This window comes from Equus przewalskii, chromosome 28, assembly GCF_037783145.1.
Source record: "Equus przewalskii isolate Varuska chromosome 28, EquPr2, whole genome shotgun sequence".
In the NCBI taxonomy this organism is placed as follows: Eukaryota; Metazoa; Chordata; class Mammalia; order Perissodactyla; family Equidae; genus Equus; species Equus przewalskii.
In genome coordinates, this window is record NC_091858.1 from 5,127,097 (window position 1) to 5,155,077 (window position 27,981).

Sequence of the window (27,981 nt, forward strand, 5' to 3'; positions counted from 1 at the left end):
GTAAGTTTTTAAAAACTATTTTGTTTATATACTTTGTAAAAGTATAGGTAATATGAATTGATGTGTATAGTATTTTGCTGTGCTGTTGAAGAGTTTCCATAATCAAAATATTGAATTAGATGTCTTAAATGTATTTTTATGAAAGTTTAACATAATATTCAAATTTATTTAATTTTTTTTATCTTCTCCTTTTAGATGCTTACCCAATTAAAAATGACTGTTGTAATATCTTCCATAGAAATCTGGTCAAATAAAAACAAAATTTCTACTACAGGGACTCCTAATAATATATTATTTAGATTTTTAAACTGGAAAAGCACACATCTCTTCCAACCTTATCATACTGCATACTTATTTGCGTGAGTACAGTATTGTGTATTTGCATAGCATTAAAGGAATAACCCAAAATGATTTCATATGTTAATTATGAAAAGTAAACTTTATTTAATATTATCTGTGTTGTTAAATTTGATAGCTACCATGTGACAGGATAAAAATATAAGTTAAAGTCCTGTCCTCAAGGGACTAATGTGAAGGAAGACTTTAAAAAACTTTGATCAACTGACATAAAATTATCTGATAAAATTAATATTTCATAAACACATTGAAATAAGAAGAGGAGGTAAATTATGAGTGATATGACTTCTTTGTTTTCCCTTGGCTTATAACTTTTACTACCTGTTATCTTATCTCTGCCTTCTTGTCTCTCATCTGAATAATTATGTTTTTATGTTCTAATAACTTGAATACATTGAATTTTTGCACTATCTAGAATCTAATGCACAGAAAAATCATTCATCTTTAGTGAATAAATGAAGAAGGAGATCACAGAAAATGGAATTTTCCGGGCTTTTATAAAAGTAGAGAGAACCAAAACAAAAACTATAACCCTTACTGCAATGGCATTTTGCATAAGCTATTAGGCCTCACCCTTATTATACTTCTGGATGTTGTCAAATTCAAAATTTATAAATACATATTGAAATATTCTCAACATGGAAGGTTTGAGAAAAATGTATTTAAATAGTTTAATTCAGAGTAGCATGTTACTTAGACATAGTAATTGTTCAATAATGTTTGCTGCTATTAAAATTACCATCATTAATAATACTATTCTCTAATGCAATTGTGAGGAAAATTTTATTTTTTAGCTACAAGAAACAGCCTAGATTTATAGGAGCCACATTTCCTAGAAAGATATGTGACAAGAATTATGCTGCAGGAGTTGTCCTGGTATGTAATTATTATCCAGTTTGCTCTCATGATTTTCATGTTTCACAATTTCCTAAATATTTTAAAGCATCAATAAACATATCATGTAGTTTACTCATCCTTTAATAGTCTTTATATTACTAAGTTGGAGAATAAAAATTGAACTGTATATAATTCCTTCAAAAAATAGAACATTTATAAATTGAACTGAACATAATGTCATTAAAAAAACCTATTTGGCCTTTATAAGTCAAAGTTTAATGTTTTGAATAGTAGTACGCTTGCATGGATATTCACTATATAATCAATGCAATTTTAGTGTTAGTTGTTAAACATATTATCCATTTTTCTCTCAAAATTGACAATTGCTGTACATTCATGTGCTTTTCTAAGTGACATTCGTTAGTTTTTCTATTTTAAGAGAACTATTTTATCATTGCATTCAATTCTTTATTGTATGTTTGGAAGGAGCAGACTGTTGTAGGAAGAAACTGCCATCAAATATTCATAATCTACATCTTTCTGGGGAAAGTGAGAAAGAGCTCTTACTGAAGAGTTATATTCCTTTTACAACAAGTTATACAGAAAGTAGAGAAGTGAACTAAGTTGAGAGTGCTTCAGCAAAAGAAGTCTGTACTAGGATTTTTATACTGACCCATTTGAATAGTTGGTTGACTTTTAGTAACATGTACAACAACGTAAATTGCCATTGACAGTTTAGACAGATTTAAAAGCAGTTCTGTTATGTACTTATGACCATTACTATAAAAGACATATTGAGTGATTGGGTAAATCTTAAACCAGTTTTGGGAGTTATTTGTTACCATAGCTAAAAAACAATCAGACATTTCCTAGGAATTTGTTTTTATTCTCAGCTTCTGCTTTTGGTCCTCCCTCAGGCAAAGTTTGAGGAAAGACCATCACCAATGATTCAGGTCTTGAAGATAATAAGAATTATTGAATATAAGTGGATTAGTATTTGTGTTTTCCTGGTGCCATTCTTCAGACTTTAATTTTGATTGGCATTTTCATAATAAAAATTTGTAAAGGAAAAGAACTAATATATGATTCAAGCAAGAATTCTGTAAAAATGTCAGTATAAAATTAAAATATAATAATAAAAATATTAAAAATACAAATATAGGAAATAAAATAAGTAGATATAACTACCAGAGACAAAGATAGAACCAGCAGTAGATATTATACCAGCAACAAGCAGTTTGAAGATTAAATTTTTAAAAGATAGATAGCAATCATAATATTTTAAAATATTTTTTTAAAGTTTAGAACTTTTTCCTTAAACACAGTAGCTTTACTAAATGTCTTGAAATCAGGCACTTTAAGTCCTCCAACTTTGTTCTTCCTCAATACTGTACTTTCTGTATTTAACTTTGTGTTTTCATATAGATTTTGGAATTGGCTTGTCTAGTTCCACACCCACAAAAATGCTCACTTAGATTTTGATTGGGGTGGTGTGTAGTTTATGAACCAATTAGGGGAGAACTGACATCTTAATAGCATTGGACTTTCCAATCCACTCACATGATTTCTCTCTCCATTTACTCAGGTTTTTAAAAAGTTCTCTGTAGAGTTTTAACACATCTGCTAAATTTATTCTTAGGTATTTTATATGTTCTGATGCTATTGCAGCTAGTATTGATTATTTAAATTGATCTTCCAATTTTTCACTGCTAGTGTTATACATATGTAGTTGATTTTTATGTTTTCTACATATCCTATAACTTTGCTGAATTTAACATGTCAGATCCATGATTTTTCCAGCTTTAATGAGATGTAATTGACATGTAACATTATGTAAGTTTAAGACGTACAGTATGAATTACGTATGTATTGTGAAATGATTGTCTCAATAAGGTTAGTTAACACATCCATCATCTCACATAGTAACCATTTGAGTGTGTGTGGTGAGAACCTTTAAGATCTACTCTCTTAGCAACTTTCAAATATACAATACAGTATTATTAACTATAGTCACAATGCTGTATGTTACATCCCAGAAACTAGAAGTTTATACCCTTTGACCACTTTCACTCACTCCCAGCCTCCAGCACCCACTCCCCGCCAGCAAGCAGCAATCTTTTCTCTGTTTCTATGAATTTGGTTGTTTTGGATTCCACATGTAAGTGAGATCATGCAGAATGTGTCTTTCTCTGTCTGACTTATTTCACTTAGCATAATGCCCTCAAAGTTCATCCATGTTGTCCCAAATGGCACAATTTCCTTTTTTTAATGACTGAATAATATTCACACACATACATATGTATGTCACAATTTCTTTATCCATTCATCTGTCAATAGACGCTTAGCTTGTTTCCGTGTCTTGGCTATTGTGAATGATGTGTGGTGAACACAGTGTGCAGATATCTCTTTGAGACGGTGATTTCATTTCCTTCACATAAACACCCAGAAGCAGAATTGCTGATTCATATGGTAGTTCTATTTTTCTTTTTGTCAAGAAACTCCATACTGTTTTCCATAGTGGCTGCACTGATTTACATTCCTATCAACAGTGTACAAGGGTTCCATTTCCTCCACAGCCTTGCCGACTTTTGTTACATCCTGCCTTTTTGATAATAGCCATTCTAACAGGTGTGAGGTGATAGCTATTGTGGGTTTGATTTGCCTTGCCCTGATGATTAGTGATGTTGAGTACCTTTTCATGTATATGTTGGCCATTTGAATATCCTCTTTGGAGAACTGTCTATTCAGGTCCTTTGACCATTTCTTAATATATTTTGGATATTAACCCCTTATCAGATGTGTAATTTGCAAATATTTTCTCCCCTTCAGTATGTTGCCTTTTCATTTTGTTGATTAGTTCTTTTCCTATGCAGAACCTTTTATATTGATGTAGTCCCACCTGTTTATTTTTGCTTTTATTGTTTGTGATTTTGATGTCATAGCCATAAAATCATTGCCAAGACCAGCATCAAGGAGATTTTTTACTGTTTTCTTTGAGGAGTTTTATAATTTTACTCCTTACCTTTAAGTCTTTAGTTGATTTTGTGTTAATTTTTGTGAGTGGTTTAAGATAGGAGTCCAGTTTCGTTATTATATATGACTATCCAGTTTTACCAGCACCATTTATTGAAGAGACTGTCTTTTCTCAATTGAATGTTCCTGGCTCCCTTGTCAAATATTAGTTGACTGAATATACAAGGGTTTATTTGTGGGCTCTCTATTCTGTTCCCTTGATCTATGAGTTTGTTTTTATGCCAGTTCCATACATTTTTGATTATGATAGGCTTTGTAGTGTAGTTTAAAAACAGGAAGTGTGATACCTCCATCTTTGTTCTTCTTTCTCAGGATTACTTTGTTTGTTTGGGGTCTTTTGTGGTCTCATATGAATTTTAGTTTTTTTTTTCTATTTCTGTGAAAAATGCCATTGGAATTTTGATAGGGATTGCATTGCATCTATAGATGGCTTTGGGTAGCATGGACATTTTAACAATATTAATTCTTCCAATCCATAAACATGGGATATCTTTCCATTTAATTGTGTCTTCTTCAATGCCTTTCATCAGAACCTTACAGGTTTCAGAGTAGAGACCTTTCACTCCCTTGCTTAAATTTGTTCCTAATATTTTGTTGTTTTTATTGCTATTGTAATTTCTTTTATTTCAGTTAACTCGTTAATATATAGAAATGCAACTCCTTTTTGTAGGTTTATTTTGTATCCTGCAACTTTACTGAATTTATTAGTTCTAACAATTTTTTGGTGAAGTCTTTAGGATTTTTCTATATATAAGATCATGTTATCGGCAAAGACAGACAATTTTACTTCTTCCTTTCTGATTTGATTGCCTTTTATATCCTTTTCTTTTTTGCATGCTCTGCCTAAAACTTCCAGTACTATACTGAATAGGAGTGGTGAGAGTGGGCACTCTTTTCTTGATCCCTATCTTAGAGGAAAAGATTTACCCTTCATTGTTGGAGTGTGATGTCAGCTGTAGGTTTGTCATGTATGACCTTTATTATGTTGAGGTACATTCCTTCTGTTCTCAATTTCTTGCGATGTTTTTTAAAATAATGAATGGATATGGAATTTTGTCAAATGGTTTTTCTACATTTGTCGAGATGATCATATGATTTTTATTTCATTTTAATAGTGTGATATATCACATTTATTTATTTGTGTATGTTGAATCCTCCTTGTATCCCAGGGCTGAGTCTCATTTGATCATGGTTTATGATCCTTTTAACATGCTGTTGAATTTGATTTGCTTCTATTTTGTTGATAACTTTTTGCTTCTATATTCATCAGGGACATTAGTCTATTATCTACCTTTCCTTGTAATGTCCTTATCTGGCTTTGGTCTCAGGGTAATAATGGCCTCTTAAAATGAGTTTGGGAATATTTTTTTGTCTTAAATTTTTGGGAATATTCTGAGAAGGATTAGTTTACTTCTTCATTAAATGTTTGGTAGAATTGCCCAGCGAAACAATCTGGTCCTGGGCTTTTATTTTTTGAGGGGTTTATGTTTACTGATTCAATCTCCTTGCTTGTTATTAGTCTGATCAGATTTTCTACTTCTACATGAGTCATTCTTGGTAGATTATATTTTTCTAGGAATTTATTGATTTCTTCTAGGTTGTCCAATTTGTTGATGTATGATTGTTCACAGTAGTTTTTTAAGATTCCTTGTATTTTTGTGGTATAATTTGTAATGTCTACTCTTGCATTTATAATTGTATTTATTTGGGTCCTCTCTAGCTAAAGTTTTGTCAATTTTGTTTATCTTTTCAAAGAACCAACTGTTAGTTTTTACATTTTTTTCTATTGATTTCCTATTCTCTATTTCATTTATTTCTGTTCAAATCCTTATTATTTCCTTTCTTCTGCTAATTTTGGGCTTAGTTTTTTTTTTTCTACTTCCTTGTGATGTAAAGTTAGATTCAGATCTTTCTTTTTTATTGACGTGTGCATTTATTGCTATTAATGTCCTTCTTATAACTGCTTTTACTGCATCCCGTAATTTTTGATATATTGTATTTCCACTTGCATTTGTCTCAAGATTTAAAAAAATTCCCTTTTTTATTTTTTTATCCATTTATTGTTCAGGAATGTGTTGCTCAATTTCCATGTATTTGTGAATTTTAAAGCATTCCTCCAGTTATTGATTTCTAGTTGCATACCATTGTGTTCAGAAAAGATGCTTGATATAATTTTGATCTTCTTGTATTTGTTGAGACTTGTTATGTGGCCTAATATATGATCTATCTGAGAAAATGTTGTCTGTACAATGGAGAAGAATGTATATTCTGCTGCTGTCAGATGAAATGTTCTGTGTATATCTTTTAGGTCTATTTGGTATATAGTGTTGTTCAAATCTACTGTTTCCCTATTGATTTTCGTTCTGGATGATCTATCTCTTGTTGAAAGTGAGGTATTAAAATCCCTATTATTATAGTGATGTTTGTTTCTCCTTGTTAGTTTGCTAGTATTTGCTTAACATATTTAGGTGCTCCAATATTGGATATGTAAATAATTACAATTTTTTCACCTCTTTGATAGATTGAGATCTTTATCATTACATGATGAGATTTTTGTCTCTTTTGGCCATATTTAGCTTAAAATCTACTTTGTGTCCTATAAGTGTAGCTATCTCTGCATTCTTCTGCTAATGATTTCCTTGAATATATTTTTCCGTGCCTTCACTTTCAGTCTATGTGTGACCTTAAAGTCAAATGATTCTCTTGTAGGCAGCATATTGTTGGATCTTATTTTTTTTAATCCATGCAACCATTTTGTGTCTTTTGATTGGGAACTTTTATCCATTTATGTTTAAAGTAATTATTGGTTGGGAAGGACTTACTATTGCCATTTTGTTCATTGTTTTCTGACTGTTTTGTAAATTTCCCGTACCTTACTTCCTCCCTTGCTATCTTTCTTTGTGATTTGATACATTTTTGTAATAGTATGGCTTGATTCCTTTATCATAATATTTTGTATACCTGTTACAGCTTTTTCCTTTGTGCTTATCATAAGGCTTACATAAGATATCTTATATTATAGCATCGGATTTTAGGCTGACAACTTAACTTTAAGATAGCCTGCAGAAACTTTATTCTTTTACTAATCCCCACTCACATTTTAAGTTGTTGCTGTTACAATTTACATCTTTCTTATGTTGTGTATCCAATAAAAAATTATTGTAGTTATGGTTATTTTTAATATGTTTGTTTTTTAACTTTTAAATGGGAATTGTAAGTGAACTACGTGCTACCATTACCATATTAGTGAATCTGACTTTGTCTATATATTTGCCATTACCACTGGGTTTTACACAGTCATGTTTTTATGCTGTGAATTTGAATCCTTTTGTTTATGCTTGAAGAACTCCCTTTAGCATTTCTGGTAAGACAGGTCTAATGGTGATAAAATCCTTCTATTATTGTTTATTTGAAAAAAATGTTCTGTCCTTTATTTCTGAAGGACAGCTTTGCTGGTATAGTATCTTGGTTGACAGTTATTTTTTTCTTTCAGTATTTTGAATATATCATCCCACTGTCTCCTGGCCTGCAAAGTTTCTGCTGAGAAATCTGCTTATAGTCTTATTGAGATGCCTTTTTATGTGATGAGTCACTTTTCTTCTGCTGATTTCAATATTTTCTCTTCGTCTTTGACTTTTGAAAATTTAATTATGATATGTCTCATGTAACCTTTTTTAGGTTCAACATATTTGGGGTCCTTTGGGTCTCATGAATCTGGAAGTCTCTCTCTCTCCCAATGTTTGGGTAGTTTTCAGTCATTATTGCTTTAAATAGACTTCTATCCCTTTCTCTTTCTCTTCTCCTTCTGGGATTCCCATAATACATATATTGTTTAGTTTGATCATGTCCAACAAATTCCATAGAATTTCTTCACCCTTTTTCATTCTTTTTTCTTTTTGTTTCTCTGACCAAATAATTTCACATGACCTATCCTGTAGTTCTCTGGTTCTTGCATCTGCTTGATTGAGTCTGATGTTGAAGCTCACTATTGAATTCTTCTATTCACTCATTCTATTCTTCAGCTCTAGGATTTCTGTTTGATTGCTTTTAGATAGTTTTTATGTCATTGTTGAACTGCTCATATTATTCATGCATTATTTTCCTAATTTTGTTTAGTTGTCTGTTTGTTGTTATAATTCACTGAACTTCTTTAAGAGGATTATTCTGAATTCTTTGTCAGACATTCCATAGATTTCCAGTTCATTAGGATCAGTTATTGGAGCTTTATTAGTTTCCTTTGGTGATGTCATGTTTTCCTTAGTCTTTGTGATTCTTGTACATTTGAGTAAGTGGTCGCCTCTCCCAGACTTTATAGATTTGCTTCAGCAGGGACAGACGTTCACCAAGTTTGATTACTGGATCGTCGCCTGGTAGTGTCATAGGTGGGTGGGGCTTGCTATTGGGGTCTCTATTTGTGTGAGGCCACTACCTGTGCTGTGTGGTCAGTAAACCTGCCACTGACTGGGCACTGCAGTCATGTGGGCCTGTTGGCTGGGTTCTGCATTCAAGTGGGTCCACTGGGTGTGCTCCCTGATTGGGGGTTGGGCTGCTAGCTCTGCTCCATGATCAGCTGGGGCCTTCAGTAACTGCATTCTGCGGTTACTTCTAGTAGGGGAATGTTGCAGGCTGTTGTCTCTTCCAGAGTGGTGCCACTGATTAGATTCTTTGATTGGACAGGGCCATGGGCTTGGCTCCACTGGGATCCTCGTTAAATGGGTTCTAAAGATGTGCTAACCAACTAGGTAGTGCTGCAGGCTAGAGTCTGTGTTCAGAAGGGGCTGCAAGCAGGGCTTTGTGGGTGGACAGGGCCTCAGGCTGTGCTCTGCAGTTTGTTGAGGCCACAGGCTATGCTGCCAAGTTTTCAGGGCGCCAGGCTAGGCTTTGTGATCAGGTAGGCAGCTGGCTCCACTGTGCTGTTGGGCAATGTCACTGGCCAGTCTCTCTGGTCAGGATTCGCCTCCAGCTGTATCCCACTGTTGGGTGGGTCTAGAGACTGTGCTCTGTAGTGGGGCAGAGTTACTGTCCAGAGTCCTTCAGTGTGCAGGGCTTCAGGCTATGCTTCACCATTGGGCAGGGTCACTGGCTGGGCTCCCTCTCCTGGGTGAAGCTGCAAGCTTTGTTCTGCAATCAGGCAGGGCCACAGGCTAGGCTCTGCTCTGGGGTAGGGCTGTAGCTTGGATTTTGTAGCTGGGTGGTACCATAGTCTGGGTTTCAAGAATGTCTGGGGTCACTGTTCAGGCCTTCTTGTTAGACAGGGCCAGAGGCTATGCTTAACAGTTGGGCAGGATTGCTGGCTTGGCTCTCTGCCCAAGTATGGTTGTTGGAAGGTTCCCTGGCTTCCTGGGTTCTCTGGCTAGGCTTCTTGGTCAGGCAGGACTGGAGGCTATACTCATCAGTTAAGCAGGGCTTCACATTTGCTTCCCTGTCAGAGTAAGTCTGTAGAATGGACTCCATGGCTTGTATGGTTTGGCTTGTTGCCTGGGGACCCAAATCAGGCACCACTGCCAGAATTCCCTGGCTAGACTGGGCCACTGGCTCAGCTCTGCAGATGGGCAGAGCTACTGGGTAGGATCTCTGCTCAGGTGCCAATGCAAGTGGGAATGTGGTCTGCCAAGATCTGAGCACTGGTTGCTATGAGCCCTGTCCCCCTTCTCCATCTCCATCTAATCCCTAGTAGTCAAGCTCCACGGATTCCTCCAGTGAACCCCATGAGGTGAGACCTGAGTAGGCCTCCTAGGAAGTGTCCTAAATTTCTGTGGGAGCTGGAAGCCCACCTTGGGCTCTCTTCTCACTGGAGAAGTTGTAGGCCAAGGGGGCCATCCTGGTGTGGTGCCTGTGGAAGTTGATGTGGTCATTGTGTAGCCACTCCTCTTAGCCTTCTAAGGTGGTCCTTCTCAGTCTGTGTTCTAGGAGGGTGATTCAGTCTCACCCCAGGTTCTGGGATTTTCACAGTGGTGTCTTGTCTATGGATAGTTGCTATTTGATCTTTACTTGAGGGGGACTGAAGTCAGGAATGACCTATGTCACCATGTTGATGACATCACTGCCTATTATTTTTTTATATTCCTTTAGATTTTTGGTATACATCATCATGTTGTCTCTGAACAAAGACAGTTTTACTGCTTCTTTTGTTTCCTTATTTAACTTACTTGGACATCCAGGGCAATGTTATTAGAAGGGATGAGAAAGGACATCCTTGCCTTGCTCCTGAACTTAGAGGAAAATATTCAGTTTTGCATCTTAAGTGTGAAGGTAGCTGTGTGTGTGTGTGTTGTTCCTCTTTATCAGAGAGTGGAAGAGGTTTCCTTCTATTCTTACATCTGCTGACAGTTAGTATCATGAATGAATTGAATGTTGTTAAATGAATTTCCTTCATCGAGTAAGGTGATCATATTGTTTTTCCTTTTTATTTTCAGTTAATTTAGTGATTATATTAATTGATTTTCAAAATAGTCCGATCTTTCATTCTTAAGTTAAACCCCATTTGGTCATGATCTATTATCTTTTTATATTTTACTCTTTTCTATTTGCTATTTTTTTTGTTAAAGACTTGTTTGTGTATTTATAAGTAATATTGATTTGTAATTTTCTTTTCTTATGATTCCTTGTCAGATTTGTTGTATTAGGGTTATACTTGCCTCATAAAATAGCTAGGAAGTGTTCCCTCTTTCTCTATTTCCTGAAATAGTTTGCATAGTATTGATATTATTTCTTCCTTAAATATTTGTTAGAATTTGCCAATGAAACAATGTATGGAAGAAGCTTTCTTTCTGGGAAAGTTTTTAATCAAGAAATCAATTTATTGTACAGTTATGGAGTTATTCAGTTTGTTTGTTATTCTTGTGTAAGTGCTGATAAGTTGTGTTTTTCAAAGAATGTGCCCATTTCATCTACATAATCAATTTTGTCAGTATGCGTTGATCATAATTCTCTCTTATTATCCTGTGGTAGAATCTGTAGTGATATTCCTCCTCCTCCTGCTTTTGGGTTGGTTTTCTAAGGGTTTCTCAATTCTTTCAATTTTTTCTAAGGACCAATTTATAGACTTTGTTGATTCTCTCTGATGTTTGTTTTCTCCTTTAGTGATTCTTTCTCTTTATTAATTTATTTATTCTAATTTGTTTAGATTTATGTTGTTTTCTTTCCTGCTTCTATAAACAGAAACTTAGATTATTAATTTATTTAAAAACTTTAAAAATATATAGAAATTTAAAGCTATGACTTCCTTTTTAGTGTAAGCTTAGCTGCATCCTAGATATTTTAATGCTTTCTTAATTGTTCAGAATGTTTTCTAATTTCCCTTTAATTTCTCATTTGGCTTATGAGATTTACATATGTGTTGCTAAATTTCCAAATATTTGTGATTTTTCTTAATATTTTTTTGCTGACGTGTGACAGGTTTATTCACTTGTGAGAGAATATACTCTGTGCTATTTTAATTATTTGACATTTATTGAGACTTGTTTTCTGCCCCAGGGTATGGTGTATGTTGGCATATTTTTTCAAGTGTGCTTGAGAAAAATGTGCGTTCATTCTGTAGTTGTTAGGTATTGTGTTCTACAAATATTTTCTGTTTAGATGGCTGACAGTGTTTCTGATTTTTGTCTACTTGTTCTCTCAATTACTGAGATATTGGTGTTAAAACCTCTAATAAATGTGGATTTACCTTTCTCCAATTAGTTCTGCCAATTTCTGATTCATACACTTTGAAGCTCTCTGATTTTAATTGCATAGATATTTAGGATTGCTGTGTATTCTTGATACACTGACCATTTTTTCATTATGAAATGTGACATCAATATAGCAACATCAACTTTATGATGATTGTATGGCTTATATTTTCCTCCCTTTTACTTCTGCCTACTTCTACCACTCTGTACTTATAGTGCATCTTTTGTAATCAGCCTATAATTACATCTGTTTTTTAAAATTCATTCTGACAGTCCTCGATCTTAATTAGAATGCTTAGCTCATTTATATGTAATGTAAGTAATAAGTTCGGGTACAGGGCTACCATCTTGTTATTTGTTTCCCCATTTGTTTCTTCTCTTCTTTTTCCTTTGATCTTCCTTTCCTAGTTTGTACTTTTTTGTCCAGTAACATAGATATCTTTTTCATATCACTACCTATTTGATTTACTGTTTTATCACTATATGTAAATACTCTACAACAGTATAATACCATTTACACCTTTCCTTTTTTGTTAAATTTTCATATATTTACAACTACATATATATAATCCCCATAATAAATACAGTTAAGCTTTTCCCCCATTTAAATTGTCAAATGCCCTTCAAAGCAGTTAGGAAAAGAAAAAAAAATAGTATTGTATATCTCTCTACTCATTTGCAATTTGGAGCACTCTGCAATCTTTGTGCAGATCCAAATTTCTATCTGGAATCATGTCTCTTCATTCTGAAAAATTTGCTTAACTATGTTTTATAGTGTAAAATCTGCTGACATTGAATTCTCTCAGCTTTCATTTATTTAACAATGTCTTTATTTTACTTCATTTATGAAAAATATCTTCACTGGAATATAGAATCCTAGACTACCAATTTTTTTCTTTTAGTACAAGTGTAATTTTATTTTCTTCTGGTTTGCATTGTTTCTGGTGAGGGTATAATCATCCTTCTCCTGTACTAACACGTCTTTTTTTTTCCTTTGGCTGCTTTTATTTTTTTATTGTTGGTGAGGGAGATTGTCCCTGAGCTAACATTTATGCCAATCTTCCTCTATTTTGCATGTGGAACACCACCACAGTATGGCTTGACGAGCAGTATGTAGGTCCGCGCCTGGGATCCAAACTGGCCAACCCCAGGCTGCCAAAGCAGAGTCACGAACTTAACCGCTACACCACTGGGCAAGCCCCACCTCTGGCTGCTTTTAGAAAGTTCTTTTTCTTTGATTTTCAGCAGTATGGTTATATTATTCCTAGCTCTGTTTTCTTCCAGTTTTATCCTGTTTGTTGTTTGTTGAACTTCTTGGATTAGTGGGTGGATATTTTTCATCAAATGTGAAAAATTTAGAGCTATTATGTCTTCAAACATTTTTTTTCCTGCTCCAATCCCACTTCTTCTGGGATGTGATTACAGCATAGTTAAACCACTTGCCATTATCCTACAAGTCACTTTGTATTCTGATTTTTCAATCTTTTGCTCTGTGTTTCAATGGAGATAATTTTTTTAATATGATTTTAAGTCCACTGATCCTTTGTCCAACAGCATTCATTCTGCTGTTAAGCACATTATATGTATATATACTTCTTTTTCAGGGATTGCATTTTTTAATTCTAGAATTTCCACCTAGGTTTGTTTTTTATAGTTTTCATACCTTTGCTGATTTATTCTCCATTTGTTCACCCATTCTTTCTAAATTTTTCTGTAACTCCTAAAAGATATTTAGAATATTTGTTTTAAATTCCTTGTCAGTTTCAAAATTAGACTGTGTATGAGTCTGTTCCTATGGAAAATTTACTTGTTTGTGGTTTCCATTTTCTTCCTTCTTCACATGTCTCATAATTTTTTATTGTTAACTAAACATTGTGTATATAATAATAGTGGCAATTTGCATAAGGTTTTTGGTCTGTTTGTTAATTTTGGATTCTCAGAGAGCCACTTTTCCTTCTGTTGGCAGCTAAGATGAGGAAGCATGGATTCAAAGTTTACTAACTGTCAAGTTGACCTTGGTCGGGCTAAGCTTTAAGAAGGTTAAGCTCCCTTTTCTTTAGAAAAACTACCCATGTGTCTATGAGGTCCAAATGATTTTGCTGAGGAACTAATCTCTTAGATCTTCTCAGTGTTTATCCCTTAGCCCAAAGGCCTTTGGGCATTTGTTTTGCCCTTGGATTCACTTGCTGCAGGCCCAGGGTTCAAGACAGAGAAGACTGTGCTTGGGATCAAGAAGATTTTCAGATTCTCTGTTTTTCACATTCTCATCTTTGGAACCTGAACTGTGATTGAAAATGATGTTAAGAGAAATTCTATACATGAAAATCTATGGGAACCAAACTAAGCAGTGCTAGGAAGAATATTCAAAGCTTTAAATAAATGCAAATGTATGAATATAAATGATTTGAGAAGTTAATGCCAAAGATTAAAAAAAGTAAATGAAAGAAATCAGGGGAAAATAAACTAAAAAGATAAAATCTGGATTAAGTGATTGAAGAAACAGAGCACTATAGAAATAATCACTGCATTTAAAAGATGATTTTTTCCTCATAAAATGAACAAAATATGCAACTTATTAGAATAACCATGAAAAGTAACAAGTAGAGTGCACAAGAGATTACAAGGTTAAAATAACCATCAAAACAGAAAATCTGAAAAATCTTACTCTACTTGATACAATTTCTATGCAAATAAGTAGGAAACATTGATTAAATGTAATAAAACTGACTCAAACAGATAGAAAATTTAAACAGAACAGTCACCTTAGAAGAAGATAAATGCTTTCACAGATAATTCTGTCAACAGTACAGAAAGGGTAGGAAAAAAATCTAAATTCATTTTTGTTTTTAAAGATTGGCACCTGAGCTAACAACTGTTGTCAATCTTTTTTTTTTTTTTTAATTTCTCTGCTTTTTCTCCCCAACTCCCCCCAGTACATAGTTGTATATTTTAGTTGTGGGTTCTTCTAGTTGTGGCATGTGGGATGCTGCCTCAGCATAGCCTGATGAACGGTGCCATGTCCACGCCCAGGATCTGAACCGGTGAAACCCTGGGCTGCCAAAGCGGAGAGTGTGAACTTAACCACTCAGCCATGGGGCCGGCCCCCTCTAAATTCATTTTTATCAAGTGAATATAACTAATACTTAACCATTATAAACTTTGAACCAAAGAATCACATTTATGTATCAAATGCAAATATACTAAATAAAACATTAACAAAAAGAATCGAAGACACACATAAAATTACATTGTGACTGAACTTTATACTTAATTTCTGAGGTGGAGACTTTCTTATTATAAAGTGTCCTTATTTTATTTTATTCTATTCTGGACAGATACCAAGATTGTGAGTATATGTTCTTTCTTGTTTGCAGTTTCCTTGTTTATCTTTGCCCATCCTTTTGTTTTTAACCTTTTGGCACGATTTGTTATGTAAGGTATGTCTCTTGTATAAACCATAGAGGTGAATTTTGTGAGTACATCTAAGGAATCTTATTTTTAAAAATTAGTTATTTATGAGTCATGTTTGGTTTTATTTCTGTTATGTGTTTTGTGTTTACTTTGTGTAGTATAATTGCTTCATGTCTGTTTTCTTTGTTTTTTCATTTATAATTTTAAAATAATTTTCTGGGTTTCAGGCAAGATTGTAGTTCTAGTGAATTCCTTTATATCAACACCTCCCTATAAAGTGTTGGTCTTCTTTTTTATGTAGGCTTATACCATTTTATTTGGTGACTTTATGTTATATTCTTTCTCTACATTCTGTGTCCCCTTTTCTCTTTCTCTCTCTTCAATTTTAGTTTTGTTATTTCTACTTTACTGGAGTATGTAACATTTACATACTATTAGTCCGTGTTTATATATTCTTAAAGTTAAATTTATGCACCAGTCATTTTTTTTATCTTTTCTTAGTCATGTTCTGGTTGGATGATGTTCATCATTATTATATAGATAACTCAGGAAAGGTTTGTGGGTGTAATGATACCCTAATTCTTACTTGTTTAAAATTATTTTTCCCTAGTGTTGTTACTTACAGGACTGATTGCTGAATAAACATTTGTTGACTTTATGTCCTGGAGTGTCTTAGAAATTTTTCTCTAATCTTGCCGTGATTTATATCTTGCTGTTGAAAAACCCAGTGCCAGATGATTTTATTTTTTAACTGATTGGGCCCTTTTTCCTAGATACTCAGATTATTTTCTTTTTATCTTTAAAATTTAGCTGTTTTACTAGGATATAAAGCAGCAGTACTCTGCATGAGCTTATTTTCACAGGTATGCAGTGTGTCGTTTCAATATGAGGATTCTTTTATGTCAGAATTTCTCTGTATAAATTATAGTTTTAACATGTCATAATTTCTCTGTATAACTTATAGTTTTAAAATTATTTCATATTTTCCTATATAACATGATTATGCATATTCCTTCTATGTCTCTATATTTCTTATTTTCTTCACTGTTTTTCCTTGATCATGATTTATGATTCATATTCTTGTCTCTTTTATTTTCTGTTTTCTCTTGCTTACTATACTTTTGTTTATATGTCTTCACCTTGGATATGTTGTATTTTAGTCTTCATTTCTGAAACACTTTTCTTTTTCTTCAATAATTTCCTGAATTCTGTCACTTCCTGTTTCAATTGTTCCTATTGTTCAATTATTTCAATGTTGAGTTGTTGAGGTTTTGATTCATGCTGTTCTTTCATACTGTAAATACTTGTTTAACTCATATAATTAAGATTGGAGTATTGTATTAGATTTTAATTTTTCTTCACAGGTTTGTTTTTTGGCATATACTCTTCTGCTAAATATTTTAACAGTTGTTTTCTGCTGTTTGTTTCATTTTATCAATAATAATGAGATGATCATATGATTTTACATCTCTAATCATTGATATGGATTATTACATCAATAAACTTATGATTGTTAAATTCTGGGGTAAAATTGATATGGTCATGTTTTACCATAATTGTTATATTTCCTGGATTTGTTTTGCTGCCTTTATTTAGTGGTTGTTTTCTTTTTTGATGAGGAAGATTGGCCCTGAGCTAACATCTGTTGCAAATCTTCCTCCTTTTGCTTGAGGAAGATTGTTGCTGACCTAACATCTGTGACAGTCTTTCTCTATTTTGTATGTGGGATACTGCCACAGCATGGTTTGATGAGCAGTGTCTAGGTCTGTGCCTGGGATCCGAACCTGTGAACCCCAGGCAGCCAAAGTGGAGCTCACAAACTTAACCACTGTAACACCAGGCTGGCCCCGTTAGTGTTTATTATATATGTTCAGGAATGAGATTGATGTACCATTTTCCTTTCTTGTGATGTAATGTCTTTTTTGAGTTTTCCTTACCAAGTTGCATAAAGCAGTAGGGAAGTGATCCCACTTTATTTTCTGAGAGGTTGTTATATCTATCTTAAGTATAACATAAAATTCATAAAGTTCTTCACAATATAATGATATTTTAAATGTCTGCATGATCTTTGCTGATTTCATATTTTTAAATCTCGACGTTGACTTTTTGAGTTTGCTCTTTGGTTTTTCTTAATCAGTCTCATTATGTGTTTTCAACTTTATTAGTTTTTTCAAAGAACCAACTTTTGTTCTGTATCAATTGATAGTTTGGTAGGGTATATGTAAAGATTAGTGGTATTTTTGTGTGTAAGCAAAGGGAATAGGTGGATGTGATAGTCACAGTCAGAGACACAGCTGGGAGGTTGTGGTAGAAAACTGGAGGGGGAGGTGGAAGAGAAGGCACTGAGGAGTGAGTGGTCCTCTCCCCAGGGACACAGAGGCTCACTGCCATGAGGCAGATGACTTTGAGGGAAAGCAATAATCTGCATTAGTTTTTAGAATGGCACAGGTAGTAGTAACCTTGACCAGATTTCTCTTTAGACATGGAGTGTAGAGATATATGTTTTGATAGAGAGCAAAAGTATGCTAGCATCATGTGCTACACAGACAGCAAGCTCTGGAAATGCAATAGATTCTCTAATATCAAAGAAAGAAAACCAATAAATTTCCTCTATCCAATTTGTGCCATAGGAGATGTAGTCCATGAGCAGGCCTGGGGTGGAGGTTTTAGTGTCTGAGGTGAAGTTGTGTCCAGTGTGGGATGCTGAGTCATCTCTAACATGGAGGTCTTGGGCTGGTGTGACATCATCTGAGGTGATGTCATCTCTAGCAGTGACTTCCTGGGCCAGGACAATGTCGTTTGGGATGTGGAACTGGGGTATCCTTTTTTATTTTTTTATTAAGATTATGATAGTTAACAACCTTATGAAATTACAGTTTACATTATTGTTAGTCATGTTGTAGGTACACCACGTCATCCCTTGTGCCCTTACCCCACCCCCCCTTTCGCCTGTTAACCACCGATCAGTTCTCTTTGTCTATATGTTAACTACCACCTATGAGTGGAGTCGTACAGAGTTCATCTTTCTTTGTCTGGCTTATTTCACTCAACATAATACCCTCAAGGTCCATCCATGTTGTTGTGAATGGGATGACTTTGTCCTTTTTTATGGCTGAGTAGTATTCCATTGTGTATATATACCATATCTTCTTTATCCAATCATCAGTTGCTAGGCACTTATGTTGGTTCCATGTCTTGGCTATTGTGAATAATGCTGCTATGAACATAGGGGTGCCTGGGACTTTTGGAATTGCTGATTTCAGGTTCTTAGGATAGATACCCAGTAGTGGGATGGCTGGGTCATAAGGTATTTCTGTTTTTAACTTTGTGAGAAATCTCCATACTGTTTTCCATAGTGGCAGCACCAGTTTGCATTCTCACCCACAGTGTATGAGGGTTCCTTTTTCTCCACAGCCTCTCCAACATTTGTCACTCTTGGTTTTGGATATTTTTGCCATTCTAACAGGTGTAAGGTGATATCTTAGTGTAGTTTTGATTTGCATTTCCCTGATGATTAGTGATAATGAGCATATTTTCATATGTCTGTTGGCCATCCGTATATCTTCTTTGGAGAAATGTCTGTTCATCTCCCCTGCCCATGTTTTGATCGGGTTGTTTGATTTTTTTTGTTGAGCTGTGTGAGTTCTTTATATATTATGTAGATTAACCTTTCTCAGATAGATAACTTGTAAATATTTTTTCCCAATTAGGGAGCTGTTTTTTTATTTCAATCCTGTTTTCCCTTGCCTTGAAGAAGCTCTTTAGTCTGATGAATTCCCATTTGTTTATTTTTTCTATTGTTTCCCTCACCTGAGGGGTTATGGTGTCCGAAAAGATTCTTTTGAAACTGATGTCAAAGAGCGTACTGCCTATATTCTCTTCTAGAAGACTTATTGTTTCAGGCCTAATCTTTAGGTCTTTGATCCATTTTGAGTTGATTTTTGTGAATGGTGAAAAGGAATGCTCAATTTTAATTCTTCTACATGTGGCTGTCCAGTTTTCCCAGCACCATTTGTTGAAGAGATTTTCTTTCCTCCATTGTAGGCCCTCAGCTCCTTTGTCAAAGATTAGCTGTCCATAGATGTGTGGTTTTATTTCTGGGCTTTCAATTCTGTTCCATTGATCTGTGCACCTGTTTTGGTACCGGTTCCATGCTGTTTTGATTACTGTAGCTTTGTAGTATGCTATGAAGTCAGGGATTGTGATGCCTCCGGCTTTGTTCTTCTTTCTCAGGATTGCTTTAGCAATTCGGGGTCTTTTGTTGCCCCATATGAATTTTAATATTCTTTGTTCAATTTCTGTAAAGAATGTCATTGGGATTCTGATTGGGATTGCATTGAATCTGTAGATTGCTTTAGGTAGTATGGACATTTTAACTATGTTTATTCTTCCAATCCATGTGCATGGAATGTCTTTCCATCTCTTTATGTTGTCATTGATTTCTTTCAAGAAAGTCTTGTAGTTTTCGTTGTATAGATCTTTCACTTCCTTGGTTAAATTTATCCCAAGGTATTTTATTCTTTTTGTTGCGATTGTGAATGGGATTGAGTTTTTGAGTTCTTTTTCTGTTAGCTCATTGTTAGCATTTAGAAATGCTACTGATTTATATATGTTGATTTTATACCCTACAACTTTGCTGTAGCTGTTGATTGTTTCTAATAGTTTTCCTATGGATTCTTTGGGGTTTTCTATATATAAGATCATGTCATTTGCAAACAGCAAGAGTTTTACTTCTTTGTTGCCTATTTTGATTCCTTTTATTTCTTTTTCCTGCCAAATTGCTCTGGCCAGCACCTCCAGTACTATGTTGAATAAGAGTGGTGAAAGTGGGCACCCTTGTCTTGTTCCTGTTCTCAGAGGGATGGGTTTCAGTCTTTGTCCATTGAGTATGATGTTAGCTGTGGGTTTGTCATATATGGCCTTTATTATGTTGAGGTACTTTCCTTCTATACCTATTTTATTGAGGGTTTTTATCATAAATGGATGTTGGATCTTGTTGAATGCTTTCTCTGCATCAATTGAGATGATCATGTGGTTTTTGTTTCTCATTTTGTTAATGTAGTGAATCACGTTGATTCACTTGTGGATGTTGACCCATCCCTGTGTCCCTGGTATAAATCCCACTTGGTCATGGTGTATAATCTTTTTGATGTATTGCTGTATTCAGTTTGCCAAAATTTTGTTGAGGAATTTTGCATCTGTGTTCATCAGTGATATTGGCCTGTAGTTTTCCTTCTTTGTGTTGTGCTTTTCAGGTTTGGGGATCCGGGTGATGTTGGCTTCAAAGAATGTGTTACAGAGTGCTCCATCTTCCTCAATTTTCTGGAATAGTTTGAGAAGGATAGGTATTAAATTTTCTTTGAATGTTTGGTAGAATTCTCCAGAGAAGCCGTCTGGTCCTGGACTCTTATTTTTGGGGAGGTTTTTGATTACTGTTTCTATTTCTTTACTTGTGATTGGTCTATTCAGATTCTCTATTTCTTCCTGATTCAGTGTGGGGAGGTTGTAAGAGTCTAGGAATTTACCCATGTCTTCTAGGTTGTTCAATTTGTTGGCATATAGTTTTTCATAGTATTCTCTTATGATCCTTTGTATTTCTTCGGTATCTGCTGTGATTTCTCCTCTCTCATTTCTAATTTTATTTGTTTGAGACTGCTCTCTTTTTTCTTAGTGAGTCTAGCTAAGTGTTTATCAATTTTGTTAATTCTTTCAAAGAATTAACTCTTTGTTTCTTTGATCCTTTCTACTGTCTTTTTTGCTTCAATATCGTTTATTTCTGCTCTAATTTTTATTATTTCCCTCTTTCTACTGACTTTGGGCTTTGTTTGTTCTTCTTTTGCTAATTCTGTTTGGTGTCATTTGAGGTTGTTTATGTAAGATTTTTCTTGCTTATTGAGGTGAGCCTGTATTGCAATGAATTTCCCTCTTAGGACTGCTTTTGCTGTGTCCCAAATAAGTTGGTATTGCGTGTTTTCATTTTCATTTGTCTCCAGATAATATTTGATTTCTTCTTTAATTTATTCAGTAATCCATTGTTTGTTTAGTAGCATGTTGTTTAGTCTCCACATTTTTGCCCCTTTCCCAGCCCTATTCTTGTAGTTGACTTCTAGTTTCACAGCATTATGATCAGAAAAGATGCTTGATACTATTTCAACCTCTTGAATTTATTGATGCTTGCTTTGTTTCCCAAGTTAAGGTCTATCCTTGAGAATGTTCCATGCGCATTTGAGAAGAATGTGTAATCTGCCGTTTTTGCATGAAGTGTGCTATACATATCTATTAAGTCCATCTGGTCTAATTTTTCATTTAATTCCATAATTTCCTTGTTGGTTTTCTGTCTGGATGATCTATCCATTGGTGTTAATGGGGTGTTGATGTCCCCTACTATTATTGTATTGTTGTTGATGTCTCCTTTTAGTTTTGTTAATAGTTGCTTTACAAATTTTGGTGCTCCTGTGTTGGGTGTGTATATATTTATACGTGTTATGTCATCTTGGTAGAGTGTCCCTTTTAGCATTATATACTGCCCCTCTTTGTGTTTCTTTATATGTTTTGCTTTGAAGTCTACTTTGTCTAATATAAGTATGGCAACACCTGCTTTATTTTGTTCATTATTAGCTTGGAGTATTGTCTTCCATCCCTTCACTCTGAGTCTGTGTTTGTCTTTGGGGCTGAGGTGTGTTTCTTGGAGGCAGCATATTGTTGGATCTTTTTCTTTGATCCATCCTGCCACTCTGTGTCTTTTGATTGGAGAGTTCAATCCATTTACATTTAGAGTGATTATTGAAACGTGGGTGCCCATTGCTGCCGTTTTATCACTAGTTTTCTGGTTCTTTTGCATTTCCTTTGTTTTCGTCCCATGACTTTTGGATTCCTAATTCAGGTAGGTAAATTTCTGTATTGGTTTTCTTCTTATTTGTAATTTGTGTCTTTATTCTTGTTATTTGATTAATGGTTACCAGGTGGTTTGTATAACACATCTCATAGATGAGATAGTCCTTTTTCTGATAGCCTCTTATTTCCTTAAATTAAAATGTTCCATCCCTTGTCTCTTCCCCTTCTAGGTTGTTATTGTCAGATTTTTTTCCCTCTTCCTTCTTGTGTTGTGAGGTTGTGGTTAAAATGACAAGGTTATATTTATTCTTGGTGTTTCCGTTCTGTTTATCTTTAATATTTTATTTAACTTTTACTAACGTGTTCTGATGGAGAGCTGCTACTTTCTGTTATTGTCCTTATGCTTATCTCCTTTGATCTGGGTTTTGGAACCCCTTTCCTTTTTTTGATTTTTCAGGTATGAGGTTCTTCCTGAGCATTTCTTGAAGAGGAGGTCTTGTGGCAATGAACTCCCTTAACTTTTGTTTATCTGGGAAAGTTTTTATTTCTCCATCGTATTTGAAGGATATTTTTGCTGGGCAGAGTATTCTTGGCTGCAGGTTTTTGTCCTTCAGAGTTTTGAATATATCATTGCATTCTCTTCTAGCCTGTAAGGTCTCTCCTGAGAAATCTGCTGATAGCCTTATGGGGGTTCCTTTGTGCGTTATTTTCCTCTGTCTGTCTGCCCTTAGTATTTTCTCTTTGTTGTTGACTTTTGCTAGCTTCACTACTATATGCCTTGGGGTTGGTCTTCTTACATTGATGAAGTTTGGAGATCTATTGACTTCTGTCACATGAAGTTCCATCTCTCTCCCCAAGTGGAAAGTTCTCAGCCATTATTTCTTTGAACAAGCCTTCTGCCCCTTCTACTTCTCTTCTCCCTCTGATATACCTATAATCCTTATGTTGCATCTCCTAATTGAGTCAGGTAATTCTTGGAGAGTTTCTTCGTTTCTTTTTAGTCTTAGTTCTCTCTCCTCTGTCTGCAGCATTTCTATATTCCTGTCCTCCAAATTGCTAATTCTGTCCTCCATATTATCGACCCTACTGTTCAGAGAGTCCAGATTTTTGTTAATCTCCTCCATTGTGTTCGTCACCTCCAGTATTTCTAATTGGTTCTTCTTTATAATATCAAGCTCTTTTGTGACATAGCTCCTGAATTCGTTGAGTTGTCTATCTGAATTCTCTTTTAACTTGTTGAGTTTTTTAATAATGGCTATTTTGAATATATCATCATTTAGGTTGTAGATTTCATTGTCTTTTGGATTGTTTTCTGGGTACTTGTCATTTTCCTTCTGTTCTGGAGATTTAATATATTTTTTCATACTGCTTGATGGTGTGAATTTGTGCCTCCACATAGAGATAGAGTTTAGTTACTGCTTCCACTTGTTTCAACTGGTGTGGGGGGGAGCAGCTGTTTAGACTGCGCTGACCAGGAACCTTGTCAGCTGTTACTGACTGGACCTGGGCCCCTCTTCATAGTCACAGTGGTCCTTTGGGGTCCCTCATCAGTTGTGGGGGCAATCGCAAGGGGGCCCCAGGCTGCTGGTGCATACTGTTGCAGACCACCTAGACACGCTCCCTCCTTATGGTCTGCAGTGGTGTTATGGGCTTTCCCAGCAGCTGGGAGCAGAATCACCTATAATTGCAATTGCAATTTGTCACTGTCAGAGCCCACAAGATCTCACTTGTCCACTGTAGGTCCCAGCAGAGCTATGGGTATCTTCTGAAGTCTGTGGTTAGCTCACCTAGCTGTGCTACTTTTGCCACAGGGCCTTCCATCCTTGTGATTGCTGGTCAGGGCCTCTCCACTAGTGCTGTGCAGAGGCTTTCGCTGAGGCTGCTGTGGGAACCTGGAGTTACCCCCTGGGCCATGGAGCCGGTCTTCTGGAGCTCCACCCAGCCCCAGACCACTCCCACAGAATCTCTAGGAGCCCCTTGCCCCGTCTGGGACACAGCCAGAGTCCATGGGCCCGGCAGTGGCTGGCAGGCTGCTGCCTTGCAGGGAATTCTCCTCTTTGGGAGCTTCTGAGGGCTGGGCAGGGCCTCTCTGCTAATGGTGAGCAGAGGCTTTCCCTGCTAGCAGTGCAGGACCCTGGAGTTTTCCCCTGGGCCGTGGAGCTGGGTGCTGGAGCTCCACCTGGCCCCCAAGCTCACCCACGGGATCTCTGGGCACCTCTTGCTCCGTCTGGGGCACAGCTGGAGTCTGTGGGCCCGGCAGCGGTTGGTGGGCTCCTGCCCTGCCGGGAATTATGCTCTTTTGGAGCTTCCTGGCATTTCGAATGCTGGGCAGGGCCTCTGTGCTAATGGCGAGCAGAAGCTTTCTCTGCCAGCGGTGTGGGACCCTGGGGTTTCCCCCTGGCCTTAGGTGTAATCGTGGGGGGCTTAGGTAGGCCTGTAGTCACCTGTTTCCACCGTCGCTCCACTGGTGAGTGCACACTCCTGCCCTTGGTGCGTGACGATGCTATGGCACAGTCCGCTGGAAGAGAGACTCTTGCAGGTACTAGGCTGTGTGGGGGTCGGGAGTTGGAGAGTTTTCACCTATCTCCACATCCTCCCCGGGGGGAAGTCCATCCACCTTCCAATGTATAGCAGCATGGGTCTCTCAGGTGTCTTGAGATGCTATATAGATATACTTTGTTAATTGATGAATGTCCAATTAGTTGTAGATTAGAAGGGGGAGAGACAAAGAAGACTACTCATTCCGCCATCTTGGTCCCACCTCTGGGGTATCCTTTTCAACTTGATACCCACTTAAGTTAATGTAGGTCTTGTTTGTGTGACTGAGGTTTTATAATAATGCTGAGGCACTTGTGTAATTTGAAGGCAATGTTGGACATGGGACTTATAAATAGCTTTTAACTCAAAGGGCTTGTGAGTGCATAGCTAGCAAAAGTGATGTTGGCATCTGTGCCCAAAGGTGACTGGCACAGTTAAAGCCCAAATGAGGCATGATTGGATCTAAAAGCACCCAACAGTTTCAGATTTTGCCCTGTTAGATGATGAGAAGGGTTCTGCTATAAATGCATTTTAAATTATATGACTTGATTTGGGTGTACATTGTTAATCAGGGTGTCAGATTGTTTGTCATTTAAAGTGTCTATGTCTGAGGTTGGGGGTACAGAATAAGCTGTATACAGACCCTTTAATTTGGCCAGTTACTATGGGCCCTTTGTCACAGTTGTTAGTTTGCTTGGTGACAGGCAAGCTGGTGAGGTCTTTGGGTTGTAAGATTTGTGTAAGCCAAACTCAGTGGCACATGGGCCTCAGCATTTGCCATTGTCTGGTTGAAGCAATGACTTACTTGGAGGATTGGACCTTCAGACTGCAAACCAATGAAAGCACCTAGACCAATTACAATGAGACCAACAGTCATTAAGATGTCTTCACCTCAGACTCTAAAACCTCCACCCTAGGCCTGCTCAAGGACTGCCTTTCCTATGGCACAAATTGCATAGAGGAAATTTATTGGTTTTCTTACTTTGACATTAGAGATTCTGTTGTATTTCCTGAGCTTACTATGTGTAACCCATGCTTCTGGGCCACTTTCAAGCAGCTGCACTTGATGGTTTTATGTCTGTGATGGTGGGAGTTTAGGCTCAAATTGGTCTCATATCAGATTAGCTGCTGCCTAGGCCATGGGAAAATCTATGGTTAGCAGATCTCAGGAGAGTATGCAAATTGGATCTGGCCTCCAGCCCTTATGAGATAGGGCAAGATAAAAAAAGATTATAAAGATATGGGAGACATAACAAAAGGGCCTCATATATAATGAGTCTTTATTTACCTCAAGGGTTAGCATGTGAGGATTTGCTTCCAAGCTCAGTCTTGTGGCTGTTGGCTGACTTTAGAAAATCTGTCCAAGTTCACCCATGTGGACCTCTCCGTAGGCCTACTTCATGACATAGTAACTGGCTTCCCCCAGAAAGAGCAACAGAGAGTGAGACACAGAATCCAAGAAGTCAGTTTTATAACCTATCTTGGAAATGATGACCCATCACTTCTTCTATATTCAGTTGATGAGAAGCAAGTCCAGCCTACACTCAATGGAGTGGGACTATGTGAAGACCTACATATGAGAAGGCAGGGGTCATTGGCATCCATTTTAGAGGCTGCCTACTATTAAGAGAATGTAGAATTGATTATTAAAATAAAAGATTAAAGGTATTTTGTTTAAAATAATGCAAAGAAGCAATATAATGTGAGATTTAAGACTCTATTAGATTTGCTAAGATAGCTGGTATTGTCATTAAGTATTTCAAAATTAAAGTGTGTGTTTACTCATCTGTGTTTAATGTCTAACATCCAAATGCCTATATAACTCTACTCCAGTTGTATCTACAAGGTGTCTTAGATGCCTTCATAAGTTAAACATGATTTTTATGTACTAATGTTTGATTATAGTAAATATTGTCTTCTCTATAACTGCATAGCATTCTTAGCTAACTCTTTTTTTAAATTTTTCTTATATTTAGTATCCTGAGGGCTTGTCCTTGGAGTCGTACACTGTCAGTGTTGTGCAGCTGCTCGGCTTTAATCTGGGGTTGAGTTATGACGATGCTGACGGCTGCTATTGTTCGGGAGATATTTGCACAATGTCACCAGATGCAGTGTAAGACAATGTTCTTTGTTATGTGTATACATTCCTTTTTAAAAATATTTTCATCAGGAACTTTTACACTTCTGTTAACCAAACTGAAGTAAATGACAGTTATAGAACACTGTGCCCAACTACTTCAGAATACACATTCTTTTCAAGTGCAGACGGAACACACACCAAAATAGGCCCAACACTCCCCCAGGCCCCTTCACCCCTGGGCAAACGTTCTTCTTCCTTCCTAACCTTCCAGAGTCTAGCTTGTATTTCTCTTCTGGCTGGATTGAAGGTACCCTCTAGGGACAGATGATGTGAGTTATATAGTTTTAGTGATTCTGGTAAGTTAAATGCTTTGGTATTTGTATTTAAAACTGGCATTGTGCAATATAAGGATGAATAGTACAATTCATGTTAATAATTTAAATTAAAAATATTTTATCTTGAAATACATTAAATTGCAAATAAATGACACTATGACCCATTGAGAGAGAGAGAGATTGCTGAAGAAAGGAAAAAACTTATTTTAGAATCATAAATAATACTTTCCCCCTACTTTGTAAGCAAGGGGCCCTGGATTTCTATTTTTCATTGTTTCCCACAAATTATATAGTCTGTCCTGGTGGTTTCACATTAGCACCAAGACTTTGTATGCTCAGTATGTTTAATCTGAATCATTTTAGTGGATATGTAGTTTTTTCTCATGTTGGTATTAATCTGCATTTCCCTAGAGGCTAATGATATTGAACATATTTTCAAGCTTAATAGTTTTGTATATCTTCTTTAGTGAAGAGCCTATTCAAAACTCTTGTTCGTTTTTGTAAAGAAAGATTGAGATTTTCATGCTCTTCTTGAGTTGTAAGAATTATTTATATATTCTTGCTGTGAGTCCTTTATCAGGTACACGACTTCCAAATATTTCCTCCATATAGTGCCTTTTTTAGAAAATGTTTTTACTTTTGATGACGTACAGTTTATCAGTTGTTTTCTTTTATGCATCATGGTTTTATAGCTGTTATATGCAGTTTTATGATCCATTTTTAGTTTATTGTGTATACTTAAGTTTATTTTTATTTTGGCTATGCGGATTTCCAAGTATTCCAATACCTCTTGTTGAAAAGACTCATCCTTTCCCCCGCTTAATTGCCTTAGGCAACTTTGTCAAAAAATAGAAGGAACATAAATGCGTGGATTTTTATTGGAATC

At 36.0% G+C, this 27,981-nt stretch overlaps 2 protein-coding genes across 45 annotated transcripts in view; both read left to right on the plus strand.

Moving 5' to 3' along the window:
• The window catches only part of LOC103543289 (disintegrin and metalloproteinase domain-containing protein 18-like), a 466,882-nt gene that overhangs the window by 155,590 nt on the left and 283,311 nt on the right, over positions 1-27,981 (plus strand). The window lies entirely within an intron of this gene.
• Positions 1-27,981, plus strand: part of LOC103544809 (disintegrin and metalloproteinase domain-containing protein 5-like) — a 160,508-nt gene that overhangs the window by 26,513 nt on the left and 106,014 nt on the right. For all 37 annotated transcript variants that reach the window (XR_011534333.1, XR_011534332.1, XR_011534331.1 and 34 more), the window contains 3 exons: positions 196-359; positions 1,152-1,233; positions 26,657-26,793. Coding sequence is in view for 10 of the 37 variants with exons in the window: in XM_070598798.1 (XP_070454899.1) it covers positions 196-359; positions 1,152-1,233; positions 26,657-26,793 (383 nt within the window). In the remaining 27 variants the exon portion in view is untranslated. The remainder of the gene's footprint in view (positions 1-195; positions 360-1,151; positions 1,234-26,656; positions 26,794-27,981) is intronic.